The sequence below is a fragment of the Mustela nigripes genome, chromosome 13 (assembly GCF_022355385.1).
Source record: "Mustela nigripes isolate SB6536 chromosome 13, MUSNIG.SB6536, whole genome shotgun sequence".
Lineage (NCBI taxonomy): Eukaryota > Metazoa > Chordata > Mammalia > Carnivora > Mustelidae > Mustela > Mustela nigripes.
The window spans coordinates 27,724,402-27,746,193 of NC_081569.1; the positions used below are offsets into that span (position 1 = coordinate 27,724,402).

A 21,792-nucleotide genomic window follows, 5' to 3' on the forward strand; every position below is an offset into this window, starting at 1 on the left:
CCCCAAAAATACTGATTATTTTCTATGTGTTTAGGACTCTGCTCCATAATGTGGGAAATTAAAAGGCAACATAAGATAATGCTCACAAGGAGCTTCCAATCTCACATGGGCATATATACATTAAGGAGTTACAGAACATCAGGAACAATGTACAAGTAAGAGCCATTATCATCATTAAGAAGAAAAACATGGAAGTTGAGTAGAGTTTCCAGTAACAATAAATATACTAGAGGTAAAGAAAGAAAACATTAAAAATCGGACACTATTCTAAACTGAGAAATATTATGACTATTTTACAACTCTTCTACTTAGCCCCTGTGTCATCCACAAAGTACAATTTAAAATAAATTTAAATAAATAAAGTACATATTAAAATACAATATCTCCTGTATTTCATTTTACATAAAATTATACTAATTGAACATGAATATTTATATAAACAAATACCTGAAAAATTCATTCCTTCATCAAATAAGTAAAATAAATTTCAAATGGACTAATAGCACAAATACTGAAAACAACAGCTCTAAAGAACTGTATTAAATATCAGCAAATTATTCTACACTTGGATTACAGGACATAAAAGGAGAGCAAGTCCAAAAAGATCCTTACTTTCATCATTATTTTTAATAATACTTCAAATGAAGCAGAAGGATGCCACTTAAAACAAAAAATCAACAATCTTGGGCAAATTAATATCATATGCCTCTAGATGCCCTCTCATAGCAATCGCTTTATTTCTGTCAAAAATACATAAGCTAACTTGGATAATGAACTAACTGAAAGACATTCTACAAAAAAAGAAATGCAATGTATTCTTCAAAAACATTAACAGTGAAAGACAAAAATAAAAACTGCCCCAGGTGAAAGATGTTTAAACAACAACAACAACAACAACAACAAAGCTAAATACAATGAGTGATTTAGACATTGGATCATGGCTAAGGGAAAAAATTCTATAAGGAAATCACTGGGACACAAATATGAATTATAAATTAAATGAAAACACTATACAGATGCCAAATTCCCTGAATTTTACAATTAAAATGGTTAAGAGTTTCTTTATTCCTTGGAGATATATCCTATATTTAAAGGTGAATAATTATGATGTTTGCATTTTATTCTCAACTGTTCAACATACAATCTGTGTTTGTGATGCATCGATACAGAGAGAAAAGAAAAAAATGAGGTAAATTTTAATCTATGAATCTAGGTAAAGGGGGTATAGCAGGGTTCATTGTTCATTCATGCAACTTTCCTGGAGATCTGAAATATTTCACAATAAAAAGTTAAGTAGGAAAATAAGACATTCCAGCATAGACATATCCTTTATAAAAAGGCAGTAAAAGGATTTGCAGAATGTACTACCTGGGTTCTTTCAGCAAGAGGATGGTCACAAGAGTGTAAGGAGTCTTTGGACCGAAATTCTATAGTATTAGAAAGTCCATCTCCAGCAAATTCACCTTTCTGTATGCTTTCGTCAGGTAAAAGATGTATATTTTCTTTATCACTGTCATCCTTTGACCTTAATGTTTCTGTTGCTACTGAAACTTTTGTCATCACTGCTGTTGATCGTGAACGAACAGGCCTTCCTCTTTGAACAGTCTCCCATCCTTCAGCATCTTTCCGTTCTATGCAATTGAGGGAAGGAAATAAATCAAGATTTATTTAGATGATATTTTCAAAAATCTATAAAATAAAAACATTTCCAATCTAATTCCCACTAAATGTAACTAATATACAAACAGGACACTAATTTCATGCAAGGCATAATGTGTGTGTGTATGTGCATGTGTAGCATCTAATACAGCTACACTGTGGGGTAGGTATAATTTTCTCTATTTTACAAATGACAAAACTGAGATTCAGATTAAGACTGCCATAAGGCCACAGAATCAGAAAGTAGTAATAAGCATTTATATAGTGTGTACCATGAGACTGATGCACTATCAACTGTGCTAATGAGGTACCTGATACAGTGTAGACTATATGCTAATACTGTTCCAAGTGTTTTACACAGAATAATTCTTAATCTTCACAACAACCCTGTAATACCAGTACCATCACCCCAAAGTTTTTAAATTATTTTTAAAGATTTTATTTACTTATTTGTCAGAGAGAGTAGAGAGGGAAAACAAGCAGGGAAAGCTCCAGGCAGAGGGAGAAGCAGGCTCTATGTGGAGCAAGGAACCCAATATGGGACTTGATGCCAGAGCATGACCTGAGCTGAAGGCAGACGTTCAACCCACTGAGCCACCCAGGCGTCCCATATCATCCCAAGTTTATCATTGATAAAATCTATTATTGTCATTTCATTTATCTCTTTGTCATTCAGAAAAATTATACGAAGAGAGATTAAGTAATTTCCCAAGGTCACATGCCCAGGAAAGGTAAAGCCAAGATGTAGCAGGAACTGGAGTTGCTTATCACTTGACCTTTTCCCCCACCCCTACGCTCAGTGTGGCCCAGTAGGAAGATGAACCTCCATATCCACTGAGCAGCAATGAGACTGAATGAAGCAGTGCAAGTCAGAACTGAAAACAGTGGTCCTCCCTAACCCCAGGGTCAGCAGGGCCCAATGGAAGCACAGCCTCCACTTCCATTCAGCATCAAAGGCAGAGTGTGAAATAGGGACTAGTCAACATTCTGTTCTTCCCCTTCACCAGTATCAGCAGATCCCTATAGAAAGCTGAGCTCCCGGGGCGCCTGGGTGGCTCAGTGGGTTAAGCCGCTCAGGTCATGATCTCAGCGTCCTGGGATCGAGTCCCGCATATGGCTCTCTGCTCAGCGGGGAGCCTGCTTCCTCCTCTCTCTCTGCCTGCCTCTCTGCCTACTTGTGATCTCTCTCTCTGTCAAATAAATAAATAAATAAATAAATAAATCTATCTTAAAAAAAAAAAAAAAGAAAGCTGAGCTCCCACTAAACCAACATTAATGTAACAAAATAAAGTGCTGGAGGGCAGGTTTACTTGGCACATGGATCTCCCTTCCCGTTGCCAAGGAGGGAACCTAAGAATCCACCTCACCATACAGCAACAAGATGGCATGAGTTGTCCTCCCTTCAATCATAAACACATATTGTATACTAAACATTTCCTTCCTTCCTGGCTCAGTGGGCCCCAAAGAAGGGATGAGCTTATACAACCAGGAGGAGCCAAGGAGATGGTAAAATGTGGTGTATCAGTTTTCCTGGGAAAGTGTCATTGAGAACAAGAACAGAGTCTCAGGGACCTGTGGGCCAATTATAAAAGAGGTAACATGTGTCACTGGAGTCCCCGAAAGAGAGGAAAGAGAGTGTAGAAGAAGTATTTGATGAAAGAAAGGCTGAAAACTAGCCAAACTTAGTGAAAGACATAAACGACGGATTCAAGAAATTGGGAAATGTATCCTCCCCAAATCCAGGCTAAGACACATCATAATTAAACAACTGGGGGTGGGGGGGGGGAGAAAGAAAGAAAGAAAAAATTATTTAAAGCAGCCACAGGGAAAAATATATTATCCAAAGAGTAACATAAATTCTAATGGCAGCAGATTTCTCCTCTGAAATACTGCTGGCTAGGAGGAAGTGACATGTTTTTCAGGGACTGAAAGAGCTATCAATTGCAAATTCTATATCCAGTTAAAATATCCCTCAGGAATGAAGAATAAATAAAGGCATTCTTAGATGAAGGAAAAACTGAAAGAACATATCAATAGTAAACCTCCCATTGAAGAATGGCTAAAGGAAGCTCCCTAAAGAAAAATAATAAGACAAGAAGGTTTAAAAATAACAAACAAAAACAAACACTGCAATGAGTAAAACTGGAGGTAAATAAACTATTCTTCTCACTCTCTTGAATCACATTTGAAAGTAAAACAAAAAATTAGGGAGGGCACATATTGTATGGAGCACTGGGTGTGGTGCAAAAACAATGAATACTGTTACGCTGAAAAGAAATTAAAAAATTAAAATACCATTTAATACAGGAAACAATATGATTAAGGCAATTACACATAGAAGTTGAGAGAATAAAGGGAAACAATTAGGTTTCTACATTTCATTCATGGTGGTAAACATTAAAGCCAATAGAGTATGATAATTTACATATGTACAATGTAATACCTAAGGAAACAACTATTTAAAAAAACTGAACAAATCAATATACTCCAAAACACTATAAATAAGTCAATATGGAATCATAAAGTTACTGATGAGAAAGCCAAAAAAGGGAAACAATGGAAAGAGAAACAGAGACAAGAGAAAAACAGTAAAATGACAGGCCTATATCCTACCCTAACATACCAACAATTACCTTAATTATAAAATGTCTAAATATACCAAATGATAAAGACTGGCACAGTATATTAACAAGACAGTAAACAATGTGTGTTGGAGAGGATGTGGAGAAAGGGGAACCCTCTTATACTGTTGGTGGGAATGGAAGTTGGTGCAGCGATTTTGGAAAACTATGGAGATTCCTTTAATTCCTTAATTAAAAATAGAGCTTCCTTATGACCCTGTAATTGCACTACTGGGTATTTACCCCAAAGATACTGATGTAGTGAAAAGAAGGGCCATCTGTAACCCAATGTTCATAGCAGCAATGGCCACAGTCACCAAACTGTGGAAAGAACCAAGATGCCCTTCAATGGACGAATGAATAAAGAAGATATGGTCCATATATACAATGGAGTATTATGCCTCCATCAGGAAGGATGACTACTCAACTTTGGTATCAACATAGAAGGGACCGGAAGAGATTATGCTGAATGAAATAAGTCAAGCAGAGAGAGTCAGTTATCATATGGTTTCACTTACTTGTGGAGCATAAGGAATAACACAGAGAACATTGGGAGATGGAGGTGAGTTGGGGGAAATTGGAGAGGGAGACAAACCATGAGAGACTGGACTCTGAGAAACAAACTGAGGGTTTTGGAGGGGAGGGGAGTGAGAAGGTTGGGTGAGTCTGGTGGTGGGTATTATGGAGGGCACGTATTGCATGGAGCACTGGGTGTGGTTCATAAACAATGAATTCTGGAACACTGTAAAGAAATGAAATAAAATGAAAAAATTAAAAATAAAAATACAATTGAGTTTTATGTTATCTATAAGAAACTCACTTAAATATAAGGTCTTAGGTAAATTCAAAGTGAAAGTATGGAAAAAGTATTCAAATATTAATTAGGAAAGCAGGAATTGTTATATTAATATGAGATATAGTAGACTTCAGAGCAAAGAAAACCACTAAAGAAATAAAGACATTCTATAATGATAAAAGCATTCCGCAATGAAGATATAAATCCCTAACTACATACACCAAACAAACTCAAGATACACAGGAGAATAAAATGATAAGGCTGAAAGGAAAAAGAGAAGAATCTACAACTATACCTGGGGACTTCTAACTCACTCTGAGGAACTGACAGAACTAGATACAACCAACTTGAAATAATAGCATATACAGAACAATCTACTCAGCAACATTAAAAACAAACAAAAAAACAAAAAATATATACAGAACATTCAGTATGGTAGACCATATTCATTCTATAAAATAAACTGGAAAGACCAATTCTAAAGTAAATACAAAACACCAAAACTGAACCAAGATGAAACAGACTATCTGAATAGTCTTATAATTATTATACAAACTGAACTTGTACTTTAAAATCTCCCTCACAATATTTCTATCCCCAGAAGGTTTCTCTAACAAATTCTGAACAACACTTTATTTTAAAGATTTTATTTATTTATTTGACAGAGATCACAAGTAGGCAGAGAGGCAGGTAGAGAGAGAGGAAGGGAAGCATGTTCCCCGCCGAGCAGAGAGCCCAATGTGGAGCTCAATCCCAGGACCCTGGGATTATGACCCGAGCTGAAGGCAGAGGATTTAACCCACTGAGCCAACCAGGCACCCCTACACAACACTTTTAAAAGGATGAAAACTAATTTTAGACAAACACTAATTTTTATTCCAGAAAACAGGAGAGGAAAGAATACTCCCCCAAGTTATAAGGTCAGTTTTACCTCGATAGAAAAACACATAAAGACAGTACATTAAAAAAAAAAAAAACAACTAACAATATTTCTCATGAACTTAAATATAAAAATCATCAACAAAATAACAGCATATCAAAACTAGCAATGTATACAAAGAATTACAAACCATGATCAAGTGGAATTACTTTCAGGAATGCAAACCTGGTTCAACATTAAAAAAAATCAATGCAATCCACTACTGGTCAGCAGACTAAACAAGGAAAATCATATGATCTTATCAACTGATACAGAAAAAGTATTTCACAAAATCTAATACCCACTCAAGAGAAAAACTCATTAAACTATAATATAGGGGAACTTACTCAACTTGATAAAAAATATCTACAAAAAACCTATAGCTAGGGGCACCTGGGTGGCTCTACCAGTTAAGCATCTGCCTTCCTTCAGTTCAGGTCATGATCTCAGGGTCCTGGTATTGAGTCCTGCATCAGCATCCCTGCTCAGCAGGAGTCTACTTCTCTCTCTCCTTCTGCCCCTATCCCCTGCTCATGCTTTCTCTCTCAAATGAATAAATAAAATCTTAAAAAAAAAAAAAAAAGGAGCACCTGGGTGCTTCAGTCATTAAGCATCTGCCTTCAGCTCAGGTCATGTTCCCAGAGTCCTGGGATTGAGCCCTGCATCCACATCAGGCTCCCTGCTCAGCAGGAAGCCTGCTTTCCCTCTCCCACTCCCCTTGCTTGTGTTCCTGCTCTCACTGTCTCTCTCTCTCGCTGCCAAATAAATAAAATCTTAAAATAAGTAAGTAAGTAAGTAAATAAAGCAAAAGAAGAAATAAAACCGTCCTTAATTTCAAATGGTATGATTGTCTACATAGAAAATCCCAGGGAATATACATAAAAATTCCAGAATTATTACATAAATTCAGTAGAGTTTTAGGATATAGGTCAACACACAAATCCATCACATTTGCATATACTAACATTGAACATGTGAAAAATAAAATTTAAAACAATTTACAACAACATCGGGGTGCCCAGCTGGCTCACTCAGTTAAGCATCTCCTTCAGCTCAGGTCATGATCCCAAAATCCTGGGATCCAGCCCTACATCTGGCTCCGTGCTCATTAGGCAATACCCTTTTCCCTCTCCCCTTACTCCTCTCCCAATTTTGCTCTCTCTCTCAAATAAATAAAATCTGGAAAAAACAAAACAAAACAAAACCAAAACCTTACAATTACACTGAAGAAAATAAAATAGTAATACATTTAGCAAAAAAGGTACAGTATATGTTACAAAATTACAAAAGACTGATTAAAAAAAAGACCTAATAAATGAAAAGTCATATCACATGTATTAGAAAATAAATGTTGAGTAGAAAATTCAACTTAGTAAAAATGTTGGTTCCTCTAAAATGATCAACAGCTATAATGCAATTTCTATCAAAATCCCACTAACAGAGACAAGATGGCGGGGAAGTAGGAGGAGGCACCCTTTCAGCCCGTACCCTAAAGTGAGTTGATTACCTTTCAAAGAACTCCGATCACCCACAAAATCAGCCTGAGATCAGAATTATACATGTCCGGATCTCTACCGAAGCAGAAGACACCAGTGGGCAGGTAAAGCAGAGTGAGAAAGTTGGACTGATATCAGAAGATAAACAAAAGGGGGAGAGAGCCACCAGAGGCACCCGTTGGAAAGTAATAACCCAATACGAGAGTGCCCTGCACCTGGGGACCAGCATTAACTCCGGAGTCTGGTAGAAAGCACTCAAAAAGAGCAAAGGATCACCGGGGGTAAATTGCAGGAATCGGGGTGTTAGGGTCAGGGGCTTAAGTCCCCAGACCCAGGACAGCCACCCCTGGCGCAGAGCCAGAGAGAGTACGGCAGAGAAACCAGGTCTCAGTCCCTGAACCACTAGCCCACCTGACAGTGCGTGGCTCCCATGAGGGGCTGAAAGCCTCGCCAGCCAACAGAAGCACAGCCTTTTTGCAGTCCCCACGCGAGTGCCCTGCCATGCCATCAGAGTCTGTGTCGTGCCCCGCACCCTCCCGAGAGAGGTGCACACAGGCGCCAGCCAGGTGCTCTCGGACCAGAAAGACCAGGCATCCCACCCGGGCCAGCGGGAAAATCTCAGTGTGCGATCCCTGCTTGGAACTTATCTGGCAGTCTGGAGCTGCCCAGACAGCCACTGCTGCCAAGGTTTTGGGTACAAGAAAAAAAATCCTGAGTCCCCAGGGACTTATTTATAAATCTTAACTTGGGGCCCATTTAGGCGGCCAAGGAGGGATTTATTTGGGCTCTGCAGCCAGACTGAGGCTTCTCTCTGAGAGGGAGGTCAGGGTGCAGTTTGCTTTCCTCTAAACCTACAAAAACCATCAAAAGCAGTCAAGGCAAGAGAGAAAAACAAAAGTGAACAAATATAAAAAACTCCAGAGAACAAAAGCCTGAAAAAACCAGTTTCCTCAGAACCCACCCCTTTGAGGGGGGGCGGGAGGACTTAACTCAGAGAACATCATTGACTGAAAACCCACGTGGCAGGCCCCTCCCCAAGGAAAACCAACCAGGAAAGGAAAAAAAAAAAAAAAAAGACGACAAGAGAACAACTACCACTACTTCATAGGACAATTTTTATTATTAATTCGATCCCACTATTCTGGCTCATTTTTTTTGTATAGATAATTTTTTATTATTATATAGATAATTGTTAACCTATTTACCGTCACAGTGAGATGTCCAGTATATCAAATTCCATAATAACCTTCTAACCTGAACTTTTTGATACATACACCTGTGTTTTCCTTTTCCATTTCTATTTTGTAATTTTTTTTTAATTTTAGTTTAGTTTAGCTTATTCCTCTTTTTAATATTTATTTTCTAATATTCATATAGAGTTAAACTTCAAGGTAATCCCCTTTCCCCAATCAATGCCACCCCTATAGGTAAAACAAATCCTAATCCCCCCTTATCTTAGGAAAGTTGAGTCCTTTAACAAAGATATCAAGATACATCCAGGAAGAATCAAAACAACCTTCCTCACCCACATTGAGAATTTATAACCACTCTCCCATCTTTTTCTTCCACCAGTATTTCTGTGTTTTTGTGTTTGTCCTGATAGTATATAAATCTTACACTCAGGGTCCTTTTTGACGAGGTTCTTCCTTTATTTGCATCTATATATATATTTTTTTTTCTCTTGTCATATACTTTTATCAGTCTTTTTGTTTGTCTGTCTGTTTGTATACTTCATAAATCTTAACTTGGGGCCCATTTAGGCTAAACCTTCTCTTTTATCTCACCTTTCTTTCCTGCCTCTCTCATTCTCTCTTTTTTTCTTTTCCTTTTCTTTTTCCTCTCATTTGGGTGGGGAACCCTGATTGCTCAGAAGCATTCCAGTGTACACCTTGACTGCACCACAGTCGATACACCCAGCTACACCCGTTCAGCCATCTCTCACCATAATGACGAGGAGGAGGAATGCCCAACAGAAGAAAAATACAGAGGATGGACCTTCTGCAACAGAGCTAACCGCTATCAACATAGACAATATGTCAGAAAGAGAATTCAGGCTAACAATTATCCAAGAAATAGCTAGGTTGGAGAAAGCCATGGGTGACCAAACGGAATTGATTAGGGCTGAACTGAAAACGACCAGAGATCATGTATTCAATATTAGGGAAGAGCTGAAACTACCAGGGATGAGCTTCACAATGCTCTCAATGAGATCCAATCTAATCTAAATTCTCTCAACGCTAGAGTAACTGAGACAGAAGATAGAATTAGTGATCTGGAGGACAAACAGATAGAGAGAAAGGATCAGGAGGAAGCCTGGAACAAACAGCTTAGAAGCCACGAAAACAGAATCAGGGAAATAAATGATGCCATGAAACGTTCCAACGTCAGAATTATTGGAATCCCTGAAGGGGAGGAGAAAGAAAGAAGTCTAAAAGATATAGTGGAACAAGTTATTCATGAAAATTTTCCGAATCTCGTGAATGGAACCAGTGTTCATGTACTAGAGGCCGAATGGTTTCCCCCCAAGATTACAGATTCTCGAAAGTCCTAGAGACACCTAATAGTAAGAATGAAGAATTATAATTGTAGGAAGAACCTCTTGAAAGCACCTAGGACAAAGAAGATCCTTACGTACAGAGGAAAGCTTATCAGAATAATGTCAGACCTGTCCACAGAGAACTGGCAAGCCAGAAAGGGCTGGCAAGATATATTCAGGGCACTGAATGAGAAGAACATGCAGCCAAGAATACTTTATCCAGCAAGACTGACATTCAAAATGGATGGAGAGATAAAGAGTTTCCAGGACCGGCAAGGCTTAAAAGAATATGCAACCACCAAGCCGATACTGCAGGAAATATTAAGGGGGCTTCTTTAAAGGAGGAAAAAGCCCAAGAATAGCATTGAACAGAAATATAGAGACAATCTACAGAAAGAAAGACTTCAAAGGTAACATGATGTCAATAAAAACGTATCTATCAATAATCACCCTCAATGTGAATGGCCTAAATGCGCCCATAGAACAGCACAGGGTTGCAGATTGGATAAAATGACAGGACCCATCCATATGTTGTCTGCAAGAGACCCATTTTGAACCTAAACATACACCCAGACTGAAAATGAAGGGATGGAGAAGCATCTTTCATGCCAATGGACCTCAAAAGAAGGCTGGGGTAGCGATTCTCATACCAGACAAATTAGATTTTAAACTAAAGACTGTAGTGAGAGATAAGGAAGGACACTACATAATTCTTAAAGGGACTATCCACCAAGATGATCTAACAATTGTAAATATCTATACCCCCAATATGGTAGCAGCCAATTACGTAAGAAAACTGTTAATCAAGATAAAGAGTCATATTGATATGAATACACTAATCGTTCGAGATCTTAACACGCCTCTCTCAGAAATAGACCATCGAAGTAGAAAAATCAATAAATAAACAAGAGCATTGAATGACACATTGGACCAGATGGACCTCATAGATATATATGGAACATTCCACCCTGAAACAACAGAATACTCATTCTTCTCAAGTGCACATGGAACTTTCTACAGAATAGAACACATACTGGGTCACAAATCAGGACTCAACCAATACCAAAAGACTGAGATTATTCCGTGCACATTCTCAGATCACAATGCTTTGAAACTGGAGCTCAATCACAAGGAAAAGTTCCGAAGGAACTCAAACACCTGGAAGCTAAAGACCACCTTGCTTAAGAATGCTTGGATCAACCAGGAGATCAAAGAAGAACTGAAACAATTTATGGAAACCAATGAGAATGAAGACACTTCGATTCAAAACCTATGGGATACAGCAAAGGTGGTCCCAAGGGGGAAATACATAGCCATCCAAGCCTCCCTCAAAAAAATTGAAAAATCCAGAACACAGCAGCTGTCTCTACACCTTAAAGAAATGGAAAATCAATAACAAATCAAACCAACTCCACACATAAGAAGGGAAACCATCAAGATTAGAGCTGAGATCGATGAGGTAGAAACCAGAGATACAGTAGAAAGTATCAATGAAACTAGAAGCTGGTTTTTTGAAAGAATCAATAAGATCGATAAACCATTGGCCACACTAATCTAAAAGAAAAGACAGAAAGCTGAAATACATAAAATTATGAATGAAAAGGGAGAGATAACAACGAACACCAAGGAAGTAGAAACAATCATCAGAAGTTATTATCAACAGTTATATGCCAATAAGCTAAGCAACTTAGATGAAATGGATGCATTCCTGGAAAACTATAAACTCCCAAAATTGAACCAGGAAGAAACTGACAACCTGAATAGACCAATATCTAGCAACGAGATTGAAGCGGTGATCAAAAACCTCCCAAAAAACAAGAGCCCAGGACCTGATGGATTCCCCGGATAATTCTACCAAACTTTCAAAGAAGAAATAACACCTATTCTCCTGAAGCTGTTTCAAAAAATTGAAGCAGAAGAAAAACTTCCTGACTCTTTCTATGAAGCCAGCATTACCCTGATCCCCAAACCAGGGAAAGACCCTACCAAAAAGGAGAATTTCAGACCAATATCACTGATGAATATGGATGCTAAGATTCTCAACAAGATCCTAGCAAACAGGATCCAACAGCACATGATAAAGATTATTCACCATGACCAGGTGGGATTCATCCCTGGGCTACAAGGATGGTTCAACATTCGCAAATCAATCAATGTGATCGAACAAATTAATAAGAGAAGCGAGAAGAACCACATGGTCCTCTCAATTGATGCAGAAAAAACATTTGACAAAATCCAGCATCCATTCTTGATTAAAACGCTTCAAAGTATAGGGATAGAGGGAACACTACTCAACATCATAAAATCTATCTATGAAAGACTCACAGCAAATATCATCCTCAAAGGAGAAAAAACTGACAGCCTTCCTGTTGAGATCAGGAACACGACAAGGATGCCCACTCTCACCACTCTTGTTCAACATAGTATTAGAAGTCCTAGCAACAGCAATCAGACAACAAAGAGAAATAAAAGGTATCCAAATTGGCAATGAAGAAGTCAAATTCTCTCTCTTCATAGATGACATGATACTTTATATGGAAAACCCCAAAGACTCCACCCCAAACTACTAGAACTCACACAACAATTCAGCAATGTGGCAGGATACAAAGTCAATGTACAGAAACCAGTGGCTTTCTTATACACTAATAATGAAAATACAGAAAGGGAAATTAGAGAATCGATTCCATTTACTATAGCACCAAGACCCATAAGATACCTGGGAATAAACCTAACCAAGGAGGTAAAGAATCTGTACTCGAGGAACTACAGAACACTCATGAAAGAAATTGAAGAAGACACAAAAAGATGGAAGACCATTCCATGCTCTTGGATCTGAAGAATAAACATTGTTCAAATGTCTATACTGCCTAGAGCAATCTATACTTTTAATGCCATTCCAATCAAAATTCCATCAGTATTCTTCAAAGAGCTGGAGCAAATAATCCTAAAATTTGTATGGAATCAGAAGAGACCCTGAGTCGCTAAGGAAATGTTGAAAAACAAAAATAAAATGGGGGCATCATGTTACCTGATTTCAAGCTTTACTACAAAGCTGTAATCACCAAGACAGCATGGTACTGGCATAAAAACAGACACATAGACCAATGGAACAGAGTAGAGAGCCCAGATATGGACCCTCAACTCTATGGTGAAATAATCTTCGACAAAACAGGAAAAAATATACAGTGGAAAAAAGAGTGGTGCTGGGAAATAATAAAAATAAATGGTGCTGGGAACACTGGGCAGCTATATGTAGAAGAATGAACCTCGATCATTCTCTTACACTGTACACAAATATAAATTCAAAATGGATAAAAGACCTCAATGTGAGACAGGAATCCATCAGAATCCTAGAGGAGAACATAGGCAGCAATCTCTTCGATATCAGCCACAGCAACTTCTTTCAAGATATGTCTCCAAAGGCAAAGGAAACAAAAGCGAAGATGAACTTTTGGGACTTCATCAAAATCAAAAGGTTCTGCACAGCAAAGGAAACAGTCAAGAAAACAAAGAGGCAACCCACAGAATGAAAGAAGATATTTACAAATGGCAGTACAGACAAAAGGTTGATATCCAGGATCTATAATGAACTCCTCAAACTCAACACACACAAAACAGGCAATCATGTGAAAAATTGGGCAGAAGATATGGACAGACACTTCTCCAATGAAGACATACAAATGGCTATCAGACACATGAAAAAATGTTCATCGTCACTAGCCATCAGGGAGATTAAAATTAAAACTACATTGAGAGGAGGAGGAGTCAAGATGGCGGAGAAGTAGCAGGCTGAGACTACTTCAGCTAGCAGGAGATCAGCTAGATAGCTTATCTAAAGATTGCAAACACCTGAAAATCCATCGGCAGATCGAAGAGAAGAAGAACAGCAATTCTGGAAACAGAAAAACAACCACTTCCTGAAAGGTAGGACCAGCGGAGAAGTGAATCCAAAGTGACGGGAAGATAGACCCCGAGGAGAGGGGCCGGCTCCCAGCAAGCGGCGGAGCAACGGAGCACAAAATCAGGACTTTTAAAAGTCTGTTCCGCTGAGGGACATCGCTCCAGAGGCTATACCAGGGCGAAGCCCACGCGGGGTCAGCATGGCATCAGGTCCCGCAGGGTCACAGAAGGATCGGGGGTGTCTGAGTGTCGCAGAGCTTGCGGGTACTGGAACGGGAAAGCCGGCTACAGAGACAGAGCCAACAGTAAGCACACAGCTCGGTGTTACCTTGAACCGGTCGCAGGCTCGGTGAGCTCGGAGCGCGGCCGGAGGGCAGGCAGACGGGAGTAACTGGTCGCTGTTCTCTGAGGGCGCACTGAGGAGTGGGGCCCCGGGCTCTCGGCTCCTCTGGGCCGGAGACCAGGAGGCCGCCATTTGTATTCCCGTCCTCTGGAACTCTACGGAAAGCGCTCGGGGAACAAAAGCTCCTGAAAGCAAACCCGAGCGGATTACTCACCCTGGCCCTTATAGGGCGGTGCAATTCAGCCTGGGGCAAAGACACTTGAGAATCACTACACCAGGCCCCTCCCCCAGAAGATCAAGAAGAAATCCAGCTGAGACCAAGTTCACCTAACAAGGAGTGCGGATTCAATACCAAGGAGAGCAGCAGAATTCCAGAGGAGGAGAAAGCAAAGCAAGGAACTCATGGCCTTTTCCCTGTGATTTTTTTTTAGTCTTGCAGTTAATTTAATTTTTTTCTTTTTCATTTTTTGTTTTTTTTCTCGCCTCTGGTAAAACTTTTCTTTAACTTTTACCTTTTTCTTTTTTAACGTTTTTTAACTAGTTTATCTAATATATATATTTTTTCTTTTTTATATTTTTCTTATTTGTTTTCTTTTTTTAAATTCTTTTCTTTTTTTTTCTTTTTTCTTTCTTTCTTCCTTTTTGAACCTCTTTTTATCCCCTTTCTCCCCCCTGACGATTTGGGATCTCTTCTGATTTGGTTAAAGCATATTTTCCTGGGGTTGTTGCCACCCTTTTAGTATTTTACTTGTTCCTTCATATACTCTTATCTGGACAAAATGACAAGACGGAAAAATTCAACAGAAAAACAAGAACAAGAGTCAGTACCAAAGGCTAGGGACCTACTCAATACAGACATTGGTAATATGTCAGATCTAGAGTTCAGAATGACAATTCTCAAGGTTCTAGCCGGGCTTGAAAAAGGCATGGAAGATATTAGAGAAAACCTCTCGAGAGATATAAAAGCCCTTTCTGGAAAAATAAAAGAACTAAAATCTAACAAGTTGAAATTTAAAAAGCTATTAATGAGGTGCAATCAAAAATGGAGGCTCTCACTGCTAGGATAAATGAGGCAGAAGAAAGAATTAGTGATATAGAAGACCAAATGACAGAGAATAAAGAAGCTGAGCAAAAGAGTGAATACTTTTGTATCAACATGGACGGGACTGGAAGAGATTATGCTGAGTGAAATAAGTCAAGCAGAGAGAGTCAATTATCATATGGTTTCACTTATTTGTGGAGCATAACAAATAGCATGGAGGACATGGGGAGATGGAGAGGAGAAGGGAGTTGGGGGAAATTGGAAGGGGAGGTGAACCACGAGAGACTATGGACTCTGAAAAACAATCTGAGGATTTTGAAGGGGCGGGGGGTGGGAGGTCGGGGTACCAGGTGGTGGGTATTATAGAGGGCACGGATTGCATGCAGCACTGGGTGTGGTGCAAAAATAATGAATACTGTTATGCTGAAAATAAAAAATAAATTTTAAAAATGTAAAAAAAATTCCAGTAACATTTTTTTAGATATTAGAGAAGCTTATTCTAAAATTTATACAGAAACACACAAACTAAAATACCTAAAAACAATTTTTAGAGAGAAGAATAAAGTAAAATCCATCATTCTACTCAATATTAAGTCTACCACAGAGCAAGAGTAATCAAGACAATCAATGAAATAATCAAGTAATCAAGACAGATCAATGAAATAAATACAAAACCCAGAAATACATCCATAAAAATATGCCCAACTGATTTTTGACAAAATTTAAAAAGAATATTTAACAAATGGTGATGGAGTAGTAAGACATCCATAGTCAATATCTAAAACTAAAACTCACACTTCACCCAAAAATTAATTTTTAAGTGTCACCAATTTAAGATGTAAAACTATGAAATCTTTAGGAAAAACAAAACAAAACAAAAAAACTTTCGAGGGGCGCCTGGGTGGCTTAGTGGATTAAAGCCTCTGTCTTCGGCTCAGGACATGATCTTAGGGTCCTGAGATCGAGCCCCGCATCGGGCTCTCTGCTCAGGAGGGAGCCTGCTTCCTTTCCTCTCTCTCTCTACCTGCCTCTCTACCTACTTGTGATCTCTGTCAAATAAATAAAATCTTTAAGAAAAAAAAAACTTTGGAATGTATGGCTACACAGTGAGTTCTTACACTTGACACTAAAAGCATAATCCATAAACAGAAGGCCTAATGGATCTCATCAAAATTGAAAATATTCCCCCTGTAACAAACTCTGAAGAGAATGAAAAGACAAACAACAGTCCAACAAAGGACTAACGTCCAGAATATACAAATAACACTCAAAATTAAACAGTAATATTACAAACAATACAAGAAGAAAATGCGCCAAAGATGTGAACAAACATCACACTGAAGGTACATGCAAATGACAAAGCACACAAAAGATGTTCAACATCTTTAGCCATTAGAGAAGTGCAAATTAAAAACCACAACGAGATATCAAAATGTACCTATCAGAATGGCTAAATAAAATATAGTGAAAATACTGACGGGAATCTAGGATTAGAAGGCTGATAAGTAAATGGTATAAGATTTTTTTTTCTTTCCTGTTCTCCTGAGATATAATTGACATATAATATCATATTAGTTTAAGGTGCAATATATTGTTTGATATATGTATATATCAAGAAATCATTACCGAAACAAGTTTAATATCCAGCACCTTATCTAGTTACAAACATTTTTTCTTGAGATAAGAACTTCTAAGTTTACTCTTTTAACAACTCTCAAATATATATACACCACATATTCTTTATCCAAACGTACTTTAGGGCACTTAAACCGCTTTTATGTTTTGACTACTATAAATAATCTTGCTATGAACAATATTGCTATGAACAAGTACAGGTATCTTTCCAAGATAGTGTTTTCATTTCATTTGGATATATACCCAGAGGTGGCATTGCTGGATCATATGGCAGTTCTATTTTAATTTTTTAAGTATGTATTTTTAAGTATTTTTTTAATTTTTTAATTTTAAGTTTAAACTCCATACTGTTTTCCATAGTCGCTCTAACAATTTACATTCCCACCAACAATGTCCCAAGGTTAAATGTTCTCTTTTCTCCACATTCTCTCCATTTGTTATCTCTTGTCTACTTGCTGATAACCATTCCGACAGATGTGAGGTGATATCTCATTGTGGTTTTGATTTGCTTTTCCCTAATGACTCATGATGTTGAAAACCTTCTCAGGTACCTGAGGCCAGCTGGATACCATTTTTGGAAAAATGTCTATTCAAATCCTCTGCCCATTTTTTAAATTACATTGCTTGTTTTTTGATACAGAGTTGTATGAATTCTTTATATATTTTGGATATTAACCCCAATTACATATATGATTTGCAAGTATTTTCTTCCATTCTATAGGTTACCTCTTTATTCTGTTGGTTTACTTTGCTATACAGAGCCCTTTAATTTGATGTAGTCATGCTTACTTTTTGCTTTTGTTGCCTTTGCTTTTGGTGTCAAATACAAAAATTCAATGCCAAGAGATATCTTCTCAAAGTGATGAAAATGTTCCGTAATTGACTGTGTTATGGTACTACATATGTGTAAATATTTTAAAAATAGATGAATTATATATTTTAAATGATGAATTGTATGGCATATGAATTGTATCTTAACACAGGTGGTATAAAAATTAACAGGAAAAATTTAAAAGGAAAAAGTGGGCTGATTTCTGAGACATATTTCTGAAAAACTGAAAACTTACATCACAGCTGAAAACTACATTTTTTATGGATATCAAGACCATACCACCAAATGAATCACTAAAGGGAAGTAATTTTATTTAAAGGGGAAAAATACTTATAATTGCTTGTAACTAGGAATGAATACAGCATCCGTTCCTCATTAAAACTCTTCAAAGTATAGGGATAGATGAAACATTCCTCAACTTCATAAAATCTACTATGAAAAACCCACAGTGAATATCATTCTCAATGGGGAAAAACTGACAGCCTTCCCTTTGAGATCAGGAACACATCAAGGATGCCCACTCTTGCCACTGTTGTTCAACATAGTACTAGAAGTCCTAGCAACAGCAATCAGACAACAAAAAGAAATAAAAGGCATTCGAATTGGCAAAGAAGCAGCCAAACACTCTTCGCAGATGACATGATACTTAATGCAGAAAACCCAAGAGAGTCCACCCCCAAATTACAAGAACTCATCTAGCAATTCAGCAATGTGGGAGGATACAAAATCAATGCATCCATCCATATGCTGTCTACAAGAGACTTATTTTGCACCTAAATACCTCGGGATTGAAAGTGAGGGGATTGAGAACCATTTATCATGCCAACAATCCTCAAAAGAAATCTGGGGTAGCAATTCTCTTATCATACAAATTTGATTTTAAACTAAAGATTGTCGGGGCACTTGGGTGGCTCAGTGGGTTAAAGCCTCTGCCTTCGGCTCAGGTCATGATCCCAGGATCCTGGGATCAAGCCCCGCATCGGGCTCTCTGCTCAGCGGAGCCTTCTTCTCCCTTTCTCTCTGCCTACTTGTGATCTCTCTCTGTGTCAAATAAATAAATAAAATTTAAAAAATAAATAAATAAAAATAAACTAAAGATTGTAGTAAGAGATGCAGAGGGACACTATATCATGACTAAAGGGCTATCCAACAAGAAGATCTAATAATTGTAAATATCTATGTCCCCAACATGGAAGCAGCCAACTATATAAGATGACTATTAACCAAAATAAAGAACCATAAAGAAAATAATACATTAATAGTAGGAGATTTTAACATTCCACTCTCAGCACTGGACAGATCATCTAAGAAGATCAACAAAGAAACAAGAGCTTTGAGGGACACATTGGATCAGAGGAACTTCATAGATATATACAGAACTTTCCAACCTAAAACAACAGAATACTCATTTTTCTTGAATGCACATGGAACATTCTCCAAAATAGACCACATACTGGGTAACAAATCAGGTCTCAACAGATACCAAAAGATCGAGATTATTCCCTGCAAATTTCCATACCACATTGCTTTGAAACTGGAACTCAATCACAAGAAAAAATCTGGAAAGAATTAAAACACTTGGAAGGCAAAGAGCCTTCCAAGTTAGGGTCAACTAGGAAATTAAAGAAGAACTTAAACAATTCATGGAAACCAACGAGAATGAAAACACACTGGTCCAAAATCTATGGCATACTACAAAGGAGGTCCTAGGAGGAAACACATAGCCATCAAAACCTCACTCAAAGTGGAAAAATCCCAAATGCACAAGCTAACCTTAAACCTAAAGGAGCCAGAGAAAAAACAGCATATAAAACCTAAACAAAGCAGGAGATGAGAAATAATAAAAATGAGAGCAGAGATCAATGAAATAGAAACCAGAAAAAGACTAGAACAGATCAATGAAACTAGAAGCTTGTTCTTTGAAAGAATTAATTAAGATGGATAAATCTCCGGCCAGACTTATCCAAAATAAAAGAGAAAGAATCCAAATTAACAAAATCATGAATTAAAGGGGAGAAATCACAACTAACACCAAGAAATAGAAACAATTATTAGAAATTATTATCAGAAACTATGTGCCAACAAATTAAGCAACCTGGAAAAAACAGATGCATTTCTAGAAACTTATAAACTACCAAGACTGAAACAGGAACAAAGAGACAATATGAATAGGCCAATAACCAGTAACGAAATTGAAGCAGTAATCAAAAACCACCCAAAAAAACAAGAGTCTAGGGCCAGGAGGCTTTCCAGGGGAATTCTACCAAACACTAAAAGAAGAAATAATGCCTATTCTTCTGAAGCTGTTTCAAAAAATAGAAACAGAAGGAAAACTTCCAAGCTTGTTCTATGAGGCCAGCATTACCCTGATCTCAAAACCAGGCAAAGATCCCATAAAAAAAAAAAAAAAAAAAAAAAACGACAATTACAGACCAATATCCCTGATGAGCATGAGGCCAAAATACTCAACAAGATCCTAGTCAACAGGATCCAACAGTATGTTAAAAGGATTATCCACGCAACCAGGTGGGGTTTATTCCTGGGTACAAGGATGGCTCAACATTTGCAAACAAATCAATGTGAGAAAGCACATTAATAAAAGAGACAAAAACCATATGATCCTCCCAACTGATGCATATATTTGACAAAATACAGCATCCTTTCCTGATTAAAACTCTTCAGAGTGTAGGGATAGAGGCAACATACATTAATAACACAAAAGCTGTTTATGAAAAGCCCAAAGTAAATATCATTCTCAATGGGGAAAAAGTGAAACCGTTTCCCTTAAGACCAGGAACACAACAGGGATGCCCACTCTCACCACTATTGTTCAACACAGAACTAGAAGTCCTAGCATCAGCAGTCAGACAACAAAAAGAAATAAAAGGCATTCAAACTGGAAAAGAAGAAGTCAAATTTTCCCTCTTCACAAATGACATGATAATTTATGTGGAAAACCCAAAACACTCCACCCCCAAATTACTAGAACTCATACAGAAATTCAGCAATGTGGCAGGATACAAAATCAATGCACAGTAATCATTGTTGTGCATTGATCTATATTGATCTATAATCAATATAGAAGGCTTTTCCATATGCTAACAATGTAACTGTAGAAAGAGAAATTAATGAATCAATTCCATTCACAATAGCAACAAAAACCATAAGATACCTAGGAATAAACCTAACTAAAGAGGTAAAGGATCTATACTCTAGAAACTACAGAACACCTATGGAAAAAATTGAGGAAGACCCAAAAGATAGAAAAACATGCCATGCTCATGGATTGGAAGAATAAACATCATTAAAATGTCCATCCTGCCCAGAGCAATGTACACTTTCAATGCCATCCCTATTAAAATACCATTGGGATTTTTCAGAAAGCTGGAACAAACAATCCTAAAACTTGTATGGAACCAGAAAAGACTCTGAATTGCCAAGGAAATGATGAAAAAGAGAAACAAAGCTGGGGGCATCACATTGCCTGACTTCAAGCTATATTATAAAGCTGTTATCATCAAGACAGCATGGTATTGGCGCAAAAACAGACACACAGACCAATGGAACAGAATAGAGACTCAAGAAATGGACCCTCAATTCTAAGGTCAACTAATCTTAGATAGTCTCTTCAATAAGTGGTACTAGGAAACTTGGACAGTTACAATATAGAAGAATGATACTGGAGCATTCCCTAATAAAACACACAAAGATAAACTCAAAATGGGTGAAAGGCCTCAATGTGAAACAGGAATCTATCAAAATCCAGTACCTCTTCAACATCGACCAGAGTAACTTCTTTCAAGATACATCTCCAAAGGCAAGGGAAACAAAACCAAAAATAAACTTGTGCGACTTCACCAAGAAAGCAAGCTTCTGCACAGCAAAGGAAACAGTTGACAAAACTAAGAGGCAGCCCATGAAATGGTAGAAGATATCTGCAAATGACATTACAGATAAAGGGCTGATATCTGAGATCTACAGAGAACTTCTCAAACTCAACACTCAAAAAACTA

The 21,792-nt window shown here is 37.7% G+C and overlaps 1 protein-coding gene across 1 annotated transcript in view; it reads right to left on the reverse strand.

Annotated features, from left to right (window-relative positions):
* SCAPER (S-phase cyclin A associated protein in the ER) overlaps positions 1–21,792 on the reverse strand; it is a 519,522-nt gene that overhangs the window by 382,590 nt on the left and 115,140 nt on the right. Inside the window, exon 9 of the mRNA XM_059372064.1 lies at positions 1,369–1,631. Within this exon, the coding sequence (XP_059228047.1) occupies positions 1,369–1,631 (263 nt within the window). The remainder of the gene's footprint in view (positions 1–1,368; positions 1,632–21,792) is intronic.